The following is an 18,637-nucleotide window of genomic DNA, read 5'->3' as shown; positions in this document are numbered from 1 at the left end:
TGATGATGATGATGATGATGATGATGATGATGGATGATGATGATGATGATGATGATGATGATGATGATTGATGATGATGATGATGATGATGATGATGATGATGATGATGATGAGAATAAGAAGAAAAAACTCGACTTTCCTCTTCCTCAGGCTGGGCGACAGACAGATGAATTTTTGCCCGACTTGATGCCACTGTTGATGGACTTGAGGGTGTTGCCGATAATGACGTTGGCGATGCTCTTGTTACTAAGAGGAGAACCAGCCTGCAGGGACCGAGTGGAAACTGTCATTATAGTCTAAGCTAAAGCTGATGAGGTGTGCTCAAGACAAGTGACCTCTGACCTTACGATGCAAGTCAAAGGAACTCCAATGATGTGCAACGGACGTTGTCACGATGGTGTAAATAACAAGGGTGGACCGGGACAGACGCAACGAAAAGGAAGAGAAGATAACAATGGAACAGGAGAGGTATGCACGTATGCAGATATAAAAAAATAAGACAGACAAATATAAATAAATGGATACTGTTAACATCTATAAATAATCATTTCGATAACCAGTGTTAAAATTAGGAAGAGGTTGCATTTCCATAATTGGGTCGCCAATGTCGGCAATCGCAGGAATAAAATTACAGCAGTTGTTACATCACAGCTTACAGTTCATATTTCTACCGTAAAAAACCCACTACTATCTTACAACAGGGTTTTCGTGGGAAGAGGGAAGGCCGAGGATGCTGCCAGGCTTACGGTGGCTTCATCCTGCAGGTTCCTGGAGATTTCAGTGGCTAGTCCCTGCGCGTAGGCGACCAGCGAGGTTTCCAGTGGCGCACCTGTCAACGTCAGGTCTTTGTCAGGTGACTCTGAAAGGGCAGGACACAAACCTGTCAAGTCTCGTCCACCTACTGCCGGATTTCACTTGTCGATAATTGTCATTAAGATAACACGCACAAAATACATGATGATGATGAGGAGGAGGATGACGGCGACGACGACGACGATGATGATCGACTAATTTGCTTCTTTAGCAGCAGAGTGAAGCCTAGCCCTCTTACCTTGAATGTTGGAGACCAAGTCCTGGACGATGGTCTGTGAGGACTGCACAGGGAACTCGGGAGGCATGACGGCGGCGCCCATCCGCTCCATCGTCTTCTGCAGCGCCACGTGCACGACGATCTTCGTCTCCGGGATGATGTCGCATTCTGGCGGAATGGTCTGGTGGCCAGACACACAATCAAGATCACGACTACGACAGGGTAGATGATGGAGGTGAAGCGTCACGTCACAATCGTGGGGAGGAAGTCTTTGTCCAGTCTGCTTGAAAACCGTTGTTTTATGGGCAGGAGCAGCAGTGCGCAAGTCTCGATCGTAAGGAAAGTGGATTTCTTTTTCCTCCGTATATTCACCCTTTTAGTTTAGCTTCTTACCATTTCCAGCCACCCTCGCACGCCCGCAACACACACATTTTTATCTCTAGACCAGATTAAACATGCAGTACCAAAATAGTCAAGACAGTTATTAAACACGAGGCTGAGCCCAGCTGCATAGCGCGTCGCTAGGAGGTAGATGCTTTCAAAGACAAGCAGGGACCTCAGATGCTGTTCAGAGCATCCAGCTAGCGTCCTAGCGCCGTTCTATGCGTCTGGCTCATCATCGTGACAACCTCCTCGTCCCATGAGCCTTCTGTGGGCATCTCTTCGTCGGTAAGACTCTGCTGGGCACGGCGCACTCTGGAACTGATTGGGAAAAGGCTTTCAAATTCGTCGTCTCCTTGGCGAAGGGCGCGGATGTTGCGCAGCATGGACATCAGTGTGCTTTGCAGAAAGGTAGTCAGCACCTGACTTGTCCACGGTGGACAGCAGGTGGGCAATAGCGGCCATGCCTGCCGCCACGTCCTCGTCTTCTTTCTTCGGTAAAGACATCTGCCTTCCACAGCCGTTCCAAGCAAAGAGAGTGAGAGAGAAAAAAGGGGAATCAAAATAAGAAACGTGTGATGTCAGTCTACAGAAATGTACAATCTTCATTAACATTTTTTTATTCACTCGATTGTTGTCAGTATAAAATGTCCTTTCCATAAATTTATGTTAAGTACGCTTTGTGATACAAGAGCACATATGTCATCACGAGATGTCGAAACCTAGACCTTTCGAATGTCTGAGGATGCACCACATAATCTATCGTTCCAGCTTTCTCATTGGCTGTAGCCTTGACAACGTAAACATGTCAGCGATCATACTTACTTCATCTTGACACCAGATGGGGCTTAAACTATTAGCTGAGTTTTGGAGACATATTATTACGCAGTGAGCTCAGCTCTGTCAGGTTTAAAAAATACCAGAATTTTAATCCAAAGAAAAGACTTGTCGGAATTTTCGGTTCATTATGAAATCTCTCCTCCCACATTTCCTCATCCATTCCTACCCACCCTCCAGCAGAAAGATAGGACATTACACGCACGCACACTTACACGCTTGGCATAACAGTTTTGTATAGTCACCTTAGACAGACCCATCACAATCCGCACGTAGTAGTTGGAACGGTCATTCCTCAATTCGATGTCCTTCACCATCTTCATGATGACGTGTACCAGTCTGTCTGCGGACTCTTTGGCTTCGATGGGACATTTCTTCTCAGCGATTTGCTTGACGAAGTCGTAAGCAAACTCGAGGGGCAGAGTCTGCTCGATGACAGCGTGACGAAGCTCCAGCAAGAGCGACTTGGCGAAGTGGAGGAGGGCTTCGGTGGTTACCGATGGCTTGGGCGGCAAGAGGTTGTGCAATGACACCAAACCATTGAAGAGAGAGGCCACCTGGGACCAATAAGGCAGTTGTAATTTTAAAATTTTAAGTTTAAATTGCCCACTGGGACCAATAAAGTTGATCATTGTCATTCTCATTGTCGTTGTCATTGTCATTGTAATTGTCATTGTAATTGTCATTGTACGCTGGAAAATGTTATCTGAACAGACTCCGCTCGCATACGGGACTTATTCGAATGGTTTTTGTGACACCACATACCTCCTTGGCTATTTGCCAAAGTTCTCTGCGAATCAGATCCTTGACAACCTTGAAGCTGGGTTGATTTATGACTGATTTGTTGTCTGGGGTTTGTTTCGGGGCTAACTCACGTGCTCTTTTCGCCGTTCCAATTAGTTTCTTCAAAAAGGGGGGGATTTCCTGTGGCTTGCACTGAAATCAAAGGCAAGAAGTACAAGATGAGCGGCTGCTAACTCCAGCTTGCGCTTTCGTCAACTAGGGCTTTCCTTCTACAACTAGACTAACACCCTGCTCTCACAATGGGGTCCTTGCGCAGCGCGTTCCACTGACTAGTCTTGATGAGCGGATCCAGCTGAAGCAGCTCGTCCTCCGCCGCCTCGCTGTTGTTGGTGACGAAGGTGTTGAGGGCCCCAATCGAGTCGGAAGCTGCTTCCATCAGGATGTCCGTCACCATGGACAATTCCAAGGCCGTGTGTCCTAGTGCGCTTAGTCGTCGCGCCACCTGCCACAAGACACTTGGTCGTCAAAATGAGGCATTAGGTCGCACTTTTCTTGAGCCAGTCATCGTATGTGGGAGATGACCTCTCTCCTTTACATTACCCAAACCTGAATATATTTCACATATGGAAGAGGGGGAAATGCGCAACATCACCTTCTCCACCTGCCAAATACATTTCTTTTCCTTAGCTCATGATTTCTTTGAGACTTCTTCATCCTCTTCCTATTTTTAACCCTCCACTTCTTCCTCTAAAGTCTGTTGGTTGTTTTAAAGCCTATTGATATGATCTGAGATAACAATCGTGTGCCCACGCCGGACACCGCATGACGTTACCCGAGTCGTTAATATGTTCGTCAAGTAAGTTTGGGTGCCTTACCTTGTTCTGAATGTACTCGAGGACCGAGCGCGCGCAGGTGGTGATCAAAAACTGTACGTTGCTGACCATCCCGGGTGGTTCGGAGCCATTCTCCACGATGTCGTCGCTGCGGTCGCAGAAGACTACCTCTCGCAGGTAGGAGTGTACGCAGATGGTCAGAAGCGCTTGGGCCTCCTCGTGGCCAAGCCCTCCCTCCTGCAGCTCCTGACCCACCTTCCGAACCTGGTAGGATGTACGATAGAGGCGGACTATTTTAAAAGCTGAGTATAATAACTCAAAACGACACAAGCAGCTGAGTTCTGGACTTTCTGAAGCTTATCAATGAGGAATTTGGGACAGCCAGCACGAAGAGAGTTACAGTGATCTAGTTTATACTGAACAAATGAGCAGATGAGAATTTTAGTGATTGAGATGGACAAAGTATGGCGAATGGAGCCAATGGATTTGTATTGCTTCGCTTCTGATGGCTTGTGAACTCATTAGGGTTTTTAAGTAGACATTCTTCAGGCAACCCAATGAGCAGCCAAATAATTTAAAAAAACAAACATATCCCTCTTGCGGTGTGGACAGGGTCATTTGAAGCCTGGATCACAGTTTTTCAAATGATTTGCGCACGGTGGTACAGCTTCTTGGTAGATAACATTCATACAATCTCCCATTTTCATGTTGTTTGTTTGTGTGTGTTTCTCCCAACCCTTCTCCTTTCGTCCATCCAAAGAAGTATCGCAACCATCCTGAACGTGTCCGCTGTACCTTCTTCAGGACCATATCGTCGACCAGATTCATCTTGTCCATGTAGTTCCCGAAGTTACGGATGCGGTCCAGCAGTGGGCGGGTAGATGGGAACTCGGCGGTGTCTAGCGCCACGTGCGGCATGATGCAGACGGGCAGACGGTTGTTGAGGGCATCCTGCCACAGCCAGTTGAAGCACACCAGCACCACATTCTCCGCCAACGTCGCCTTCACGCCCGCCAAGTTCGCCAGCTCGTCCGCCCGGGTCTGCACGGCCACCGTCTCTGGGCGACAAAGTCAGAGCTTCGTGTCACACACACACACACACAGATAAAATATTGTTAATAACTTTTAAGCTCCTATGGACGCTAGCTGACCTCTTCCCTTTTCTAAATCAAGCTGGTCCCAGTAACTGAAGAGCATGACGAGAAAGCGAGGCCCAAGAACGCGCTCGGCGTCCCTGGCGAAGTCCATGTCCTCGTTCATCTGTTGGGTGAAGCTAGCACAGACGCTCGCCGCCAGGTCCAGGACGATCTGCAGCTGAACCTCAGACCCTTCCGCCTGGCGACCATAAGAAAAAATGAATCAATCGCCATCTCTCTTTTTTGTCCTGACACTGTCTAGCCTTATAGTCGCGTTGTCATCCACACGGCCTGACAACAGACCGATAAAGCCAAGGATTGTTGGAAGTATGGTGACCCGGTTGTAAGTCTTGACCAAGAAGGATGAAGCTAGCGACTGACCTGTTCTATCATGGATTCTGAGATCCAGTGCACACGACTTTTGGCGATCGCTGGCATGATCCTTCTTCCTGGACCTAGGATCATCTTGATAAGTGCCACAACGGCCTCGTCAGGCCTGCCAATGCCCTTAAACTTGCCGATAGCTTTAGACGTTTCCTGGGGACACACAATGCACGCACAGATTCACTTTCTTTCTCTCTCGTCCTTCTTCTCACTCTCTTTTCTTCCTCATAATTATTGCCTTCACTGGTCTTCCTCTAGTATTTTCAGTCCTTTGTAGTCAAGTTGTCAGTATTTGCCCCGATTCAGTAACAATCCACTAAAAAACATAAATAAGGTGAAATGAAACAAAGATCAAAAGACTCTCATTAACAGTGCGGGCTGCATTATGCGGATTTTCTCACTGGCAAGTAGGGAAATTGGGGTGCAAAAGGGGAATACTGATTACATTCCCCACCTCCACTAATTCTGGCAGTTCTGGTAACTCCATCCCGTAGATGCCGGCTTCGACTTTCGCAAGCTGCAGCTGTTTCAGGAAGTCCTCTTTGTCTAGGAGGTCTCCTTCGAGGTCATGTCTGGTCCTCAGCAGCACGTACAAGACAAGTTCCTGGAGAATGTGCACGCACACAAACACACACGTCCTTCTGTTTTGAAAAATGAATGTAGACGTTATCGGAGCTAAACTGACTGCAAAATGATATCTTGTACCAAAGTCCTCTTGTGCACCGCAACGTGTGCGCTAACCTCTAGACTTCGCTATCGTTCTCGCAATAATTAACCAGAATCCACAACGACAGGACTAGTTTATTAATCAGATATTAGGGCAAAGGAAAGGTCAGCACAGCGTGAGAGAGAAGTGAATGTAGCATGAATGTTTGTCACAAGGACAGCGAGGGTTCACCTTGATGACGTCGATGTTGGAGCGGCCGCGGAGAACCTGACCATAGGAAGACACGAGAGAGGCTAAAGCCTTGTCCAGCAGTTTCTCGTCGATCTGGCCCGTGTCGATGTCCTGCTGCAGCTGCTGCAATATTGTCATCAGTGTGTCCTCGGCCATCAGCGAGTCGTCCGAATCCATATCATCCATCACGGCCTGCGCCAGCGCCGAGCCGATCTCGTGCACGTTGGTCCTGAGACAATGCAACCACAACGTCTCACCTTGATACTACCTGTCCTTCACCCAGCGGACTCTCAAGCAAAGGTGGTCCAAATAATATCAATGACAGGTTGATTTCTTTGAAAGAAAAATGCTGTCAGCAGGGATTTTGCATGATGGGAGATGATGGAAGGCTAGTGGGAGGGGTAGTCCAGAGGAAACTCTCAACGTCAACCATGTGAAGGTCTTCTCTCTAATTTTTGTTTTGATTCTCAATCGTAATTTATTTTTGAATCTCTTCTCCTAAAAAGCAGTTTACTCTCAGGCTGGGATATTGTGCTCAGTAACCTATATCATTAGTGATTATAATAGTCAAATTAAGAAAACTACGAAAATGTGGATTCACCTGGAAAGAGTTCCTCGCTCGATATCGACGGTGAGATTGGCGACAGTCGATCTCAGCATCTGCTCCAAGAAATATTCGTTGTAATCATCTTCATCGATGTCGATGTCGTCCGCCATTTTTTCCATGGTGTCCTTCAATAGTCTGGTCACGTGACACAGCCACGGCAGCGCAAAGAGAAGAAAGGATAACACTAAGACATTACGCTTACTGTTATCTATACAGCAATCCTTCCTCTGTTTCCCTGAGAAAAATCTGAGCTCTCACACCGTTATTTACACAGACAGAGGCAACACGCATGCGTCAGTGGAATAGGAACCATGGGAGGTGGAAGGAATGTGAGGAGGAAAAAAGTGAACGTTCACTGTCAGTGTGAAGTTTGCCCCCAAAAAGCCGAGCATCTTCCTACACTACTCAGAGTGTGTGTGTGTGTGATCACAGGTGATGACTTCGCTCACATCTCCAGACGATCGGAGCTGACGGAGGAGATTTCCGACTGGCAGGCCCTGATGTTGGCGGCGGTTGCCAGCAGGTCGGTTGGCGACATGCGTCGCATGATGATGTCATCCCGCAGCAACGCCATGGAGTGCGCCACGATCTCCTGCGCCATCAGCGACGTCGTCGACGTGGTTTGCTCAATGTGGGTCAACTGCGCCTGAAGCGGATTCAGCTCGGTGAGGAAACAAGAGATGAAATGCAAGGAGGATTGTAGTCCCACCCCACAAGACACAAACATTTCGTTGGACAGATCCTAGCTGCTCTGTATCCTAGTGTCTATCTTTAACCCAAGCATCAGCCAGAATCTTATGTAAAAACGTTAGTTTGTTCTTTCTGACTACTGATGCTCGCCATTAAAAAGTGGATAACTTGATTAGAACCTAGATGCAGTTTTGAACCCAAGAAGCCCTCTGGGTTAACCGTTTTTACCATCTCGTTCCGAGCCAAGGATCAACGCGGAGGTTAAAATTAATTATTTTCTGAGTCATGCACACCATCTTCTGAGATTATATTCCCAAAAGAGATGATCGGTGGACTGACTGCAATATCCTGTATTATCAAATAGAGAGGGAGAACATCAGAGACATAGAAAGTCATCGTTATAATCATTTTCACGCACCAGCTTCTTGCTCTGATTGTCAATAAAACTAAAGATAAAAGATCAACGGTTACTGCCTTCCTTACAGTTTGTATACAGTGAGTGAGTACCAACCGACTGCAGGGTGCTGCAGAACATGATCATCTGCACCAGGTCTGCCTGGTTGAGCCTTCCTTCCTGCACATTGTCCAGCAGCCTTGTCAGCAGCCCCTCCATCAGCTCCAAGTCCTCCGGAAGTAGTCCAATGAATCTGACCAGCCAATGAGACATTTGCATTACATCTCTGGGAAAAAATCCCCAACGCTCCCTACAAGTCTCACCTACACTTTACAAATTAAACCCCTTGTCATGTTGGTGGATAAGTCATCAGCTTTGTGCAAAAATTTTGCTTTTTTCTTCCCTCTATGTGTCATTCTTTTCATGCGATTGACGGAAGAACAGACAAGCGTGAACTTAGAAATCTGATCGTACTTCTTATTAAACACACTAACCGTGATTGGAAAGGGGTGAGTGTGAGAGGACTACAGAATAAAGGTAGTAAAGAGCTCTCACCCTCCCATTGCAGACACATCTCTGGATGCAATATTCTCCTCTTTCACTATGTCAGAATCGGATTCTGAAGAACGAGTAAAGGAAGGCATGTGTAGGTTGACAAAGGTGATGACATACGCGGCACGTACACCCTGAGTATGGCATGGCAGTGAGAACACTTGCTAGAGATAAATCTGTTGTTAGGTGTTCGGGTATAGTAGGACCTCCACTGGCATTTTCATAATTGACCCAAGCGCATGTCACCCTCGGTGTCTAAAGATTCTCTCTCTCTCTCACACACACACACACACACAAACACACACAGAGAAACATATATGTTATCGAGAACTCACACGCCCTTCATACTTACCCTCCGACTCCGGCGCATCAGTAACCTCGTCTACTGTGTCGTTGACGATGTCCTCCCGTTTCTTGAGAACCCAGATTTCTGAAGCACGACATTGCTCAGAGTCAGAGATGTAAGCTCACGTGCGAGATTGCTGCTGGTCACTGCCCTGGGCTCAGTTGCACAACACGTGTCTAAACATTAAAATTATTTTATAGAATGAAATTTGTAATCATTTTTAGGACATTCCCTCTAAGACTTTCGGAACTCGATGTGTTGACAAACGAGCGATCCGATGAAGAAATTGAACGACGACGAATTGCTTTAGCAGAATTACCAGAATTATTGTAGAGATCGCAACGACTGTTGACAAAAACACGGATACAGAGTGCTTTGGTATTAGACACCTTGAATATTCATCGATCAACATATATTAAATATTTAATTTGCAAAATTTTAACAAGTATTGTACTGTCTACTTTATTGTAGTATTTTACCGACGAATTACTACCGTCTAAGCAGTGGTCAAGTCGTCTCTGAGTAGTGATGGCGCAACGGTTAGCTTGTCACCAATACGTGAGGATTGGATGTCCTGGGTTCAGCTCTCGTGTCGGGACGCTGGTTTTTTTTTTTTTTTTTTTTTTTTTCCTGCATGTGGCATCTATTTACCTTGCCGCGATACAGTCTTAATTACTAGCATGGTGATCTCTGTACACTCGTCGGCGTTCATATCCCATCGTACTCACTGTGCTCACCATGCAACTTTTTTTTTCTTCGACTATTGTTGAATTTGATGAGCGAACAATCCATTAAGTAACTGCGCTCCTACTGCGAGCATGAAAAATTATCCTTGAGCTGATTTTCCATGACAACAGCCATTTTTTTTTACTCTATCACCTCCTTTTATCTTATTTAAAATATTTTTAGTTAAAACTGTTCTGTTGTGCACCTCTTTTAAAACTTCTTTTATTAAATATTTAAGACCTAAATTATTTATGTGAATATGTTAAAACGTGAAATGTGCAACTGGCCTGTGGACACTGAACCCAGTCTTGTTCATTCAAATTCTTTTCAGCTAAGCATAATGACTAGAATAACCTTAGTAATTAATCACCAAGCATGCTCTGCTACATTTATTTGTAGTGGTTATGAAAAACGTTTAGTCAGCAGACATTTAAATTATTCAAACCGAAAAGGAAATAGCGAGGGAGTGAAGGGGATTAGAGATTTGCTGGAGATATTGTGCTGTAGTCTGTAAAATAATATACAAGAAAAAAAAATTGAAGAACGGAAAATTAAACTAAAGGAAGGCTTGGTACAATAAGATATTTACTAAGAATACAAGATCCTCACAAACCTTCTCCAGCTTTCATGTGGGCATTCTCTCCTCCCATGAGTTCAACAGACGTCGGATACGCTCTTTTTGACTGAAACAAATTCACGTTGGCTCTCATTGTTGTAATGACTTAAACACATTGCTGGAGGCTAGGCATTCCCTTCCTGGAGTGAATAAAGGACACGACTGGGGTCAAATACAAATACAAACACAAATACAGATACAGATACAAATACAATACATCTCTGTTAATCCTTTTCAGGAATTGTTTCTGCCATGTTACTATTACACCAGACGTTACGTACCTCAAGTATGATATTAAATATAAACATACATTTAAAAAAGACCAGGCGCTGTGGAAACAGGAGTCAGAGGTGTGAGAACCTTCACTTACAGACGTGTCCTAACCACGATTAGGCTGCATACGCGGATTGCCGCAGGAATAAAAGAATGCAGATATCGTGTGGTTCTGGCTCGGGGAACTGTAAACTTACTTCTGTCTATGTGTCTGTTATCAAATTTCTGTCGGAAACTAACTGTTCTAACTCGAAATAATTTCAGCGACAAGGTTTATAATTCTATATTCACAAAAGGTAGTCATGGGAACAAAACACGCTGAATACAGAAAATAAAGTCTGTGAAACCACAGCGTGGAAGTCTGTACGCGGTGCTTCAATGTGACACAAGATGATGCGAGACACTGTCACCCATAAAAATAATCTTTTAAACAGAAATTAAACAGTCCTACAACTTGCCTTCGATCTTCCTTTTTTCTTTCTAGGTAAAGAATCCTACAACAAAAGAAAAGATCGATTAAAAACAAAATAAACTGGACAAGACTTTATTTTTTCACAGCAAGACCAACATGACCATAGACTTGAGGTTCTCTTGTTGGCTGTGGTCTTATCAGAAAGTAAAGTTAATCTGTGAATGATTTTCTAGAAAAAGAAATTAATCGAAAATTACTTGCAGTTTTTAAAACAAAATTAGAAATGTTCTGTGTTTTGTTAGCTAACCAGCAACTATTTTAGTGGTTCGGGTTGGTGTTTTACATGAGGTGGTGGTACCAAAACACGGTGTCAGACTGTTCCACAGGGCCTTTAGATACGTGCAATTGTTGTTCCAGAGGCTTTAGAATACTTACAATTGTGTTTCGAAAGGACATTAAGATACGTACTACTGTGGTGCCAGAGGACGTTAATATACTTACTATTGTGGTGCCAGAGGACGTTAATATACTTACTATTGTGGTGCCAGAGGACGTTAATATACGTACTACTGTGGTGCCAGAGGACGTTAAGATACGTACTATTGTGGTGCGAGACGCAATGGCCAAAGCTGAGTCCACCTCCATTTTTCTTACCGAAACCTCCTTCTCCTTTGCTGTAGAAATAAGGACAACGTTTTTGCAACGTCTACCTCCAACAGCCTAAAAACGTACATGATTTATGAAAAAACAACTTGTGTATTCTAATGAGGCTTTCTTTTCACTTTACAGATTCCTTCACGATCTCTGATATCTGTATATTGTTTATATATTGCACTCTCTGTCTCATCTGCATTGAAGTCTTTTTTTTTTAAACATGATGATTTGCAATCTGTTTCGTTTTCTTACTTTTTGTCGAATGCTGTATATTGAATATCTTGAGCGTGTATCAAAAGGATTTCTTCGTTTAAATTGATCAGTGAAAGTCTATGAAACCAAGCGGTTTCAATAATTATTCAAAGAGACCCACCTGTCACTGAGTTTGTCATGCGTGTTGTACTGGATCCACGTTCTCAGTTTTTAAAATTCTTGCTCATAATGTTTACTGAATAAATTCTTGTCTACCTCTTTTTTTCACTCCTACCATTCCCTTCTCTGTCATTTTGTCGCTTCGTTTCTCTGTGTCTCTGTGTGCAGGTCACCGTTAACACCACAGAAATCCCAATAACATATACGTCACTCCATGCTGTTCTCTAGAACTAACAGGACACGCATGACTGGTGTTGCCAAAATTGTCCGCATTCGTCATTTGTCACTAGTACAGTTATTGTCATCCCTTGAACTTTTATACCACTGATACAATCCCAAACTGAGAATGTATACTTCATTCGTCTTCGGTACAGCTCCAGTCGTCCCTTTATACGTCACTCGTAACTGTTACACCCAAAGGTTGTCTCCAGCACTTACACGCTACAGTAGCCAGAATGCGGGTGGTCACCCCCATCTTCTTCAACTCCTTCTCCAGGACCCACAAGCTTTTCTTCACAGGTTTACAAAATATGGTCTTGAACTTCGGTATCGAGGACATGTCAACAGCATCCGGTGTCTTTGTGGATTTGTCTTCGGTTGGTGTCGGCTTGGGTTTCTCTGCAACGTGACGAAAAATCTACAGACGTAACCCGGGGTGGGGAGGTCTGACGCTTAATACGTTTCTAGGAGCTAGTTACCCAGCTACATAGCACCTGGTACCTCTTGCCTATCGGCTTCTTTTACACCTGGCGATTGAGTCATTCGTAGCCCAAATTTCCGACATTTTGGGTCTCTTTAAAGATAAAGTGATTTGTTAAACACCCGCTACTCTGCCCTCGCTGTTATGACATCACCTTCACTGTAAACGAGGGTGCTTACATTGTCGAATGTGTAACCAAATTACGATGCGAGTCCAGTTAAGAAACACTTAAAGCCTGGAAAACTCCTACTACCAGAGGTTTCCCTAGTAGAGACCAGCAATCAAACTATATTTTCCTAAAATATATCGTGGAAGTTTTCAGACTCTCTATTAAAGTGTAAGTAAGATTGCTTACTCTGAGGGTTCAGGATTGAAGAATTGGCGAAGGCTTTGATAAGGTTGCGGGCATACGCCTCCTCCCGCTGCGCCTGAATTTTTCGAGATACATCCTTCAACATCTGCAACTTGTCTGGGGACCAGATAGAGAAACCAGTGTCGTAAACTCAGATGTCCCCTTCCACACAGGCGAAGGAGGTTACCAAGAAACACCTTAATGATACTGCTTAAACTTTTGAATCACACATCACTCGTTGTACAGCGATGACGTGTGTTGTGCAAATCTAATTTTCTTTATGTGTGTGTGTGTGTTTGTGTTTGTTTGTGTGTTTGTGTGTTTCTCGGCCGACAAACTTACGGGCTTGCAGCTGCCAGCGGCGGTTCATCTCCAGGTCTAGAACGACTTTGGACCTCTCCCGCCGGTCATTTTCCGCGGCCCGAGACACCTCCACCAGCTCCTCGTACGCCAGCTGAGTCTCACGCCGTGCATTCCATTTTACTTGCAGCTGCTCACGTGACCCAGTCCCCAGCAAGGCCATTTAGTACAACATAACCTTAAAAATATGTGTTTCTCATGCAGGAGTTTTCTTAATTGCCGCCCCGATTTTTCAGACTTCCAGCAAAAATTGTTGGAATGTTAAGACCCCCAGAAAAAATATGTTTCTATCGGTCACATAGAAAGTAGTACCCATCAATGCACACGTGTTTATTATTGCTATCTTTGTTCTTGACTGCATGAAACTGAGCTAATAGTTTCATATTGGTATGGAGATAAGACTTGCCATCCCAAACAACGGAATACACGATAACGTAAAGGTCTCACGCAGATACTAAGAGAGAGAAGCAGAGAAGAAGGGAACTGGATGAGGGAAAGAGAGGGGAAAATTAAAACAAACAAGAGAGAGAAAAAGAAACTTGCTCAGCACAAATAATAAATATTTTGTTAGCTTTAGATGCTAGCGATTCGAAAGTTCAGTAAGATCGTAAAAAAGAAAACTGGAATCTGTTTACAAATTTGTTTTCAGATTTAAAGGGATTTTTTTTGGTGGTTGTATCAGAATGTGTTCTCGGCTCAGCTGCCATCCGGGCAAGCCAAGACGCGCCCAACGTGACTTTAGGGAGAGAAAACATTCCAGCTGTTGCCCACCTTCTCCTCCAAACGGGATGAATCCACTTCCTGCAGGTGACTGATTTGTCTCTGTGCATGTTGTTTCCAGGTTTGCAGCAAATTGCGGTGACGCTGGTGAGCCTGGATGTTAGACACAGAAAGACAGAATGCCAGCGAGATGAGTGAGAGAAGATGAGATGTTGTATCTTCCGAGTGACAAAACACAAGAAAGGTTCTGCAACGAGAGCTCCAAAAATTAATCTTTTAAAACACGATGAAACCCGTTGGATGTACTGGACATTTCAAATTATTTTCATTTATTTATCTAAGTGGATTTCGTTACGTGTGAGGTCAGAGAGTCTATCCTGGGGCCATAGTTATGAAGCGATAGTAAGTCGTTCCCCAGAGCTAAGGAGAAAATGTTTAAAGAGGTGTCCAGACACATCGGACACGTTCGTATTTCTGTATCCCATATGTACCAATCGCCGGATTCAAGAATCTCTCAGGTAAAATATTTTGCAAGGTCTTCACGCCGCTTTATAACTTCGGGAAGAAGGTCCTTTTCTTTAAACTTCCTCCACCCTTAGTGCAAACGACTTACCCTCGCTTCATGACTACAGTTCCAGTCGGTTGAGTTCAATGCCTAGAAATAACGTCAAAAGCCGAGCATGCACCCGGGGTGGCTTACAATCCTTAAAGATCGCCGGTACACGTCCTGTCTGTGCTTCTCGATAGAAGCCCTCTTTCGAGCCAGGACGCCATTTACTTCTTGACGCTTCCTCTTCCTGATATTAAATTTTGTCTCCGATTGAGTCAGATGACTTTGGTATCTGTGGAAAAAAAAACCGGCAGACATGTATTCAGTCTAGCTGGCTAAAAATTAATATAATAAAATAAGGAGAACAAAATTCTCTGTAGTGTTTACAATTCTCATTCAGATGAAATGTGCATTGACATTGTTTTTGTAAAATAAAAGTCAAAAAGTAGAGACAACAGAAAATGGAAGGATAATCTATGAGAAGTTGCTACCTAACCCGGTGAGGAAGGTAAAGATGGCGCCGAGACTCACTTTGCGAAGGTTTCGTCCTCGGATTTTAGGCGGCGAAAGCGAACCTCCTGTTCGTGGACGCGATGTTCTATGGCAACCACTTCCAGACTTTCACCGACGTCAATCTTCGGGATTCTTGCTTTCTGCAAGAGAGAGAGAGGGAAAGACGAAGAATGTGGCGTTTATGACCTATGACCTGGCGTTAGTCACGTAAGGTGCTTGAGGTATGCCAACAGTTTGTTCATTATTGCTACGTGGCTGACTAGTATGCAACACAATTGTACAGTTTTTACAGAGCTTAATAACACAAATTCTCTCAATAGTACATGTTCAGGTATTGACTTAATGAGTGAACCTTTCCTTACTATATGTTGGTCACAGAGAGAAGCTAAATCCCTCTGTCCGACACCAAATATCTTAGAACAGATGTGGACAATACTGTTCAGACTATTCCTATCATGGACAGAGAGATTGAGAAATCAGCAAACAAATGAAAAAGATGAAGGATTTTCAATAAACGACTGGTAGAAACGGCCTAAGAATAATACAACAAAACAACACATAAACGCTTGAACACACGCACGCACGAACCCATACACATACATACTTAATGCATACAGACTGATACAAACATTCAACACAAAAACACACACATATATATTTTAATAGCGTTAGCAAAACCTAATGAAATGATGACGATATAAAGAATACGAAAACATCAACAATAATAATAAAAAAAATCAGTGCCAACGAACCTCCTCCTGTAGCTGATTTCGAAAGTCGATCAGAGATTTGCACTTAAGGTAAGCCCTAAAGTTATTAAATTGTTTGAGGGTGCAGCGAACTCGTTCGTCGTTTGTTATTTGTCCTAACTCCTTCAACCTCTTCATCATCGCCGGCGTCCGGATGACGTGCAGCATGTGTGGATCCTGCGTGATGTTGTAGCTCCAGTCGATGTTGTAGTTGTACGGATCAGTAAGGTCGAAGCCGTGACGTTTCTTGTTGATGTACGCCTGTTTGGAAACATAAAACCAGTTGATGTGAATCAGTATACATCACACGCACAAACACTTTCTTTTTCTCTCTCATATGCTACCATGGAAACGTAAAACAAATGTAGAAGAAAGCGAATTCAATAACACCGAAACACCTGGACTCACCTGGTGTCCAATCTTTGACGTATACAGCTCCAAACATCCGGTGGGTGCAGGGAACATGGGAACTTTTTTCATGAGGGGTATATGGTACTGAGCAGGTACAGGGTTTCCCCCAGGCACGAACCTTACTTCAGCGATGTTCGGATCCTTTTTCGGGAGGAGAACCCTGGTGAGGATGTTGCAGGCCGACATTTTGATTGCTCAAGATTAGCTCTGCAGTTACACTTTGCTTCTATGGTTTCGTTGCAGACAGCGCCACTACAGCATCGACAACTGAAAAACAGAATGAGAGAGAATCGTATTGTCTGCTAACATAGACTGAAAAGTTCTTCCTCTGAAGAACGTCCGTCTGCTCCACGTCGCCCTCCGTTCCTTTTTGCTGTCGGTTGCTATGGCGCTTGACATTTTGTAGTGACGCAATTTTTATTATGACGTAGGCTGTATGATGCACGCATCATCACGAGTCACGCTTCCTTACGTCATCGTCTCATCGTCTTCGTCGTCTTCGCCCTCTTCTCTATCTCCTACCTGCGATGTATACGTGCGCGCGCACTTACACATACGCGCACGCGCCTATGTATGTGCGCACGCACGTATGCACACAATAGCAGAGAAAGAGAGAGAGATAGAAAAGATATAAAGATAAAAAAAGTGAAGGAGATAAGAAAGTTTTGAAAGAATTACGTAAGTGTTATTTTTACGTCATTTCCTGTAAGAAGACAGTTCTTAGCGGAACAAAAAGCTCTTGAAATTCTGCAGAGGCTAAAAGTACACGAGCATTCTGAAGATAACCTACCCAGGAGTAATTGTCAATAAATATGGACAAAGAAAGAGGTATGTCTTAAAACCTGTTTTATACGTTGTGATTTAAAATCCTGTTGAGACGTAAGTCTTTAATCATTGCTTACACGTCCTCCGTTGCCTGGTTGCTTTACTGTTACTAAGACTGTTAGTCCATTTGATAGTTCTGTTATTCTTTCATGCACATCCCCAAAAATAATTAATTTAAATTCTTTGTTATATTGACGTGGGGAATAATATATCATTATTTTTTTAAAATATCTAATCCAAAGCTTTTCGGCTTGTCGGAGGCTAAGTGCATCATTAGCAATACCTCTTTGTTTTCAGAAGAGAGAGGCATGATAGGGTTTACTGTTCAGTTCAGCAAGGACCCTTGGCCCCTAGAAAAGCAAGGTGAAGTGCTGAGGTTTGACAAGTGTTTGTCCAACACTCACAAACTCTACGACGTTGCCACTGGAGTGTTCACAGTTCCCCTGACGGGTGTCTATCATTTCATTGTCAGGTACTGTAACTTTACTCATAAACAGTCGTGCAAACACAAGCACAAACACTTTGTTTATCGTTCTCTTTCTCTCTTACACACACATAGAGTATTGCTTGACCAAATCAAAATAAGTTTGCAGATTTCAAGAAATCTTTCTAATTGATATTTGGAGCGAAAGTAAGTAAAAATCCTGTGGAAAGAAAGGGAAGAAAAAAAAAAATCCCTGAATTTACCAATCGACCAGATATCTCTTGGTCACAGAGAGTTTACATTTACATTTCATAAAATTTATTATGCCATCAGGTTGAGATAAAAAAATTTTGATCATGCAGTACTTTGTGAAGATTTAGTGTTATAACAGAAATTATCCATTCCTGTAAAATTACTCACTACTGTAAATTGAAAAAGAAAAAAAATTAAACACGTCACCTATGCCTTTTGCATATTTACAATCATTCTATACATTACATATGTGTAAAGAGCTGGGTGTCACAATCACTTACAGTTTGGTTTTGACATTTCGGTGGATTTTAAAATATATTTAGTGTTAGTTACCAGCTTCAGTCATTGCCCAAACAAGGGACGTTCTCGTTATGGAGCTGTTCTCTGTATATCTATAACTTTAAATATGAACACGTCACGCTTTATTTTATTTTTATTTATTTATTTTATTTTATGGACAGCCAGACTCTAGTGCAGTTTTCTGTTCAAAGCGGCATGTGCAAGTCTGATGACATAGGATACTCAGACCTGGTGTTGGAGAACATCAACCGCGTTCCCAGACTGCCCCTGGCCCACATGATCCTCAAAACCAAGGAGTCGATGTTCGTCGATAGTCAAGGAAGCGACGACGTCGATGTGATTCTCCACAAGGGAGACAAGATTGTGTTACGTCACCTAGAAGGCGACACCGTCATCAGAGGCCAGTGTCACACAACCTATTCTGGAACTTTAGATTGCCTGTATTCTGAAAGATGTCCAAATTAGGGTGTGTAGGGGGGCATTGTTCGTGCCTCTGTCTTCTTTCCCCTTTCTCCTATTTCACACGCATCATATCTTCTACAATATTATAATTATTTTTTTAATTAAAAAAATAATATGCCAGTGTAATGAAAGCC

The 18,637-nt window shown here is 43.6% G+C and overlaps 2 protein-coding genes across 4 annotated transcripts; one reads left to right on the top strand and one right to left on the bottom strand.

The window, feature by feature from the left end:
- Positions 1–177: 177 nt before the first annotated feature.
- Positions 178–16,647, bottom strand: LOC112559854. 2 transcript variants are annotated; one of them, XM_025231308.1, is made up of 29 exons: positions 16,238–16,647; positions 15,833–16,090; positions 15,099–15,220; positions 14,718–14,859; positions 14,069–14,170; positions 13,280–13,427; positions 12,941–13,054; positions 12,324–12,503; positions 11,460–11,533; positions 10,906–10,941; positions 10,172–10,241; positions 8,839–8,916; positions 8,490–8,553; positions 8,052–8,187; positions 7,300–7,496; positions 6,845–6,985; positions 6,244–6,472; positions 5,800–5,949; positions 5,343–5,498; positions 4,977–5,160; positions 4,621–4,883; positions 3,868–4,089; positions 3,291–3,494; positions 3,014–3,184; positions 2,494–2,805; positions 1,660–1,918; positions 1,052–1,211; positions 747–859; positions 178–263 (listed from the first exon to the last, which is right to left on the bottom strand). In XM_025231308.1, exons 1-26 carry the CDS (start codon positions 16,424–16,426, stop codon positions 1,751–1,753), a joined length of 4,110 nt encoding a protein of 1,369 aa, XP_025087093.1. In that variant the 5' UTR covers positions 16,427–16,647; the 3' UTR covers positions 178–263; positions 747–859; positions 1,052–1,211; positions 1,660–1,750. The 2 variants fall into 2 exon arrangements, with proteins under 2 accessions (XP_025087093.1, XP_025087094.1); XM_025231309.1 differs by lacking the exon at positions 10,906–10,941.
- A 50-nt stretch (positions 16,648–16,697) lies between these two features.
- LOC112559857 lies at positions 16,698–18,634 on the top strand. Of its 2 annotated transcripts, none has more exons than XM_025231314.1 (3): positions 16,698–17,068; positions 17,363–17,537; positions 18,203–18,634. In XM_025231314.1, exons 1-3 carry the CDS (start codon positions 17,053–17,055, stop codon positions 18,504–18,506), a joined length of 495 nt encoding a protein of 164 aa, XP_025087099.1. In that variant the 5' UTR covers positions 16,698–17,052; the 3' UTR covers positions 18,507–18,634. The 2 variants fall into 2 exon arrangements, with proteins under 2 accessions (XP_025087099.1, XP_025087100.1); XM_025231315.1 differs by having other exon boundaries at positions 16,703–17,068; positions 18,233–18,634.
- Positions 18,635–18,637: the final 3 nt, after the last annotated feature.

Source organism: Pomacea canaliculata, linkage group LG3 (assembly GCF_003073045.1).
Source record: "Pomacea canaliculata isolate SZHN2017 linkage group LG3, ASM307304v1, whole genome shotgun sequence".
Taxonomy (NCBI): Eukaryota; Metazoa; Mollusca; class Gastropoda; order Architaenioglossa; family Ampullariidae; genus Pomacea; species Pomacea canaliculata.
The sequence above is the reverse complement of the archived record's forward strand: the minus strand, read 5'-3'. Positions and strand labels throughout refer to the sequence as shown.

What these genes read in the sequence shown, in the direction of transcription:
- LOC112559854 (XM_025231308.1), bottom strand. Translation starts at nt 16,426, where the DNA reads ATGTCGGCCTGCAACATCCTCACCAGGGTTCTCCTCCCGAAAAAGGAT. An exon ending in CCGCTGGCAGCTGCAAGCCC is followed by an intron (nt 13,055 to 13,279) that starts GTAAGTTTGTCG and finishes TCTGGTCCCCAG; the next exon opens with ACAAGTTGCAGATGTTGAAG. An exon ending in ACGATATGGTCCTGAAGAAG is followed by an intron (nt 4,090 to 4,620) that starts GTACAGCGGACA and finishes ACATCCTACCAG; the next exon opens with GTTCGGAAGGTGGGTCAGGA.
- LOC112559857 (XM_025231314.1), top strand. An exon ending in GTCTATCATTTCATTGTCAG is followed by an intron (nt 17,538 to 18,202) that starts GTACTGTAACTT and finishes TTTTATGGACAG; the next exon opens with CCAGACTCTAGTGCAGTTTT.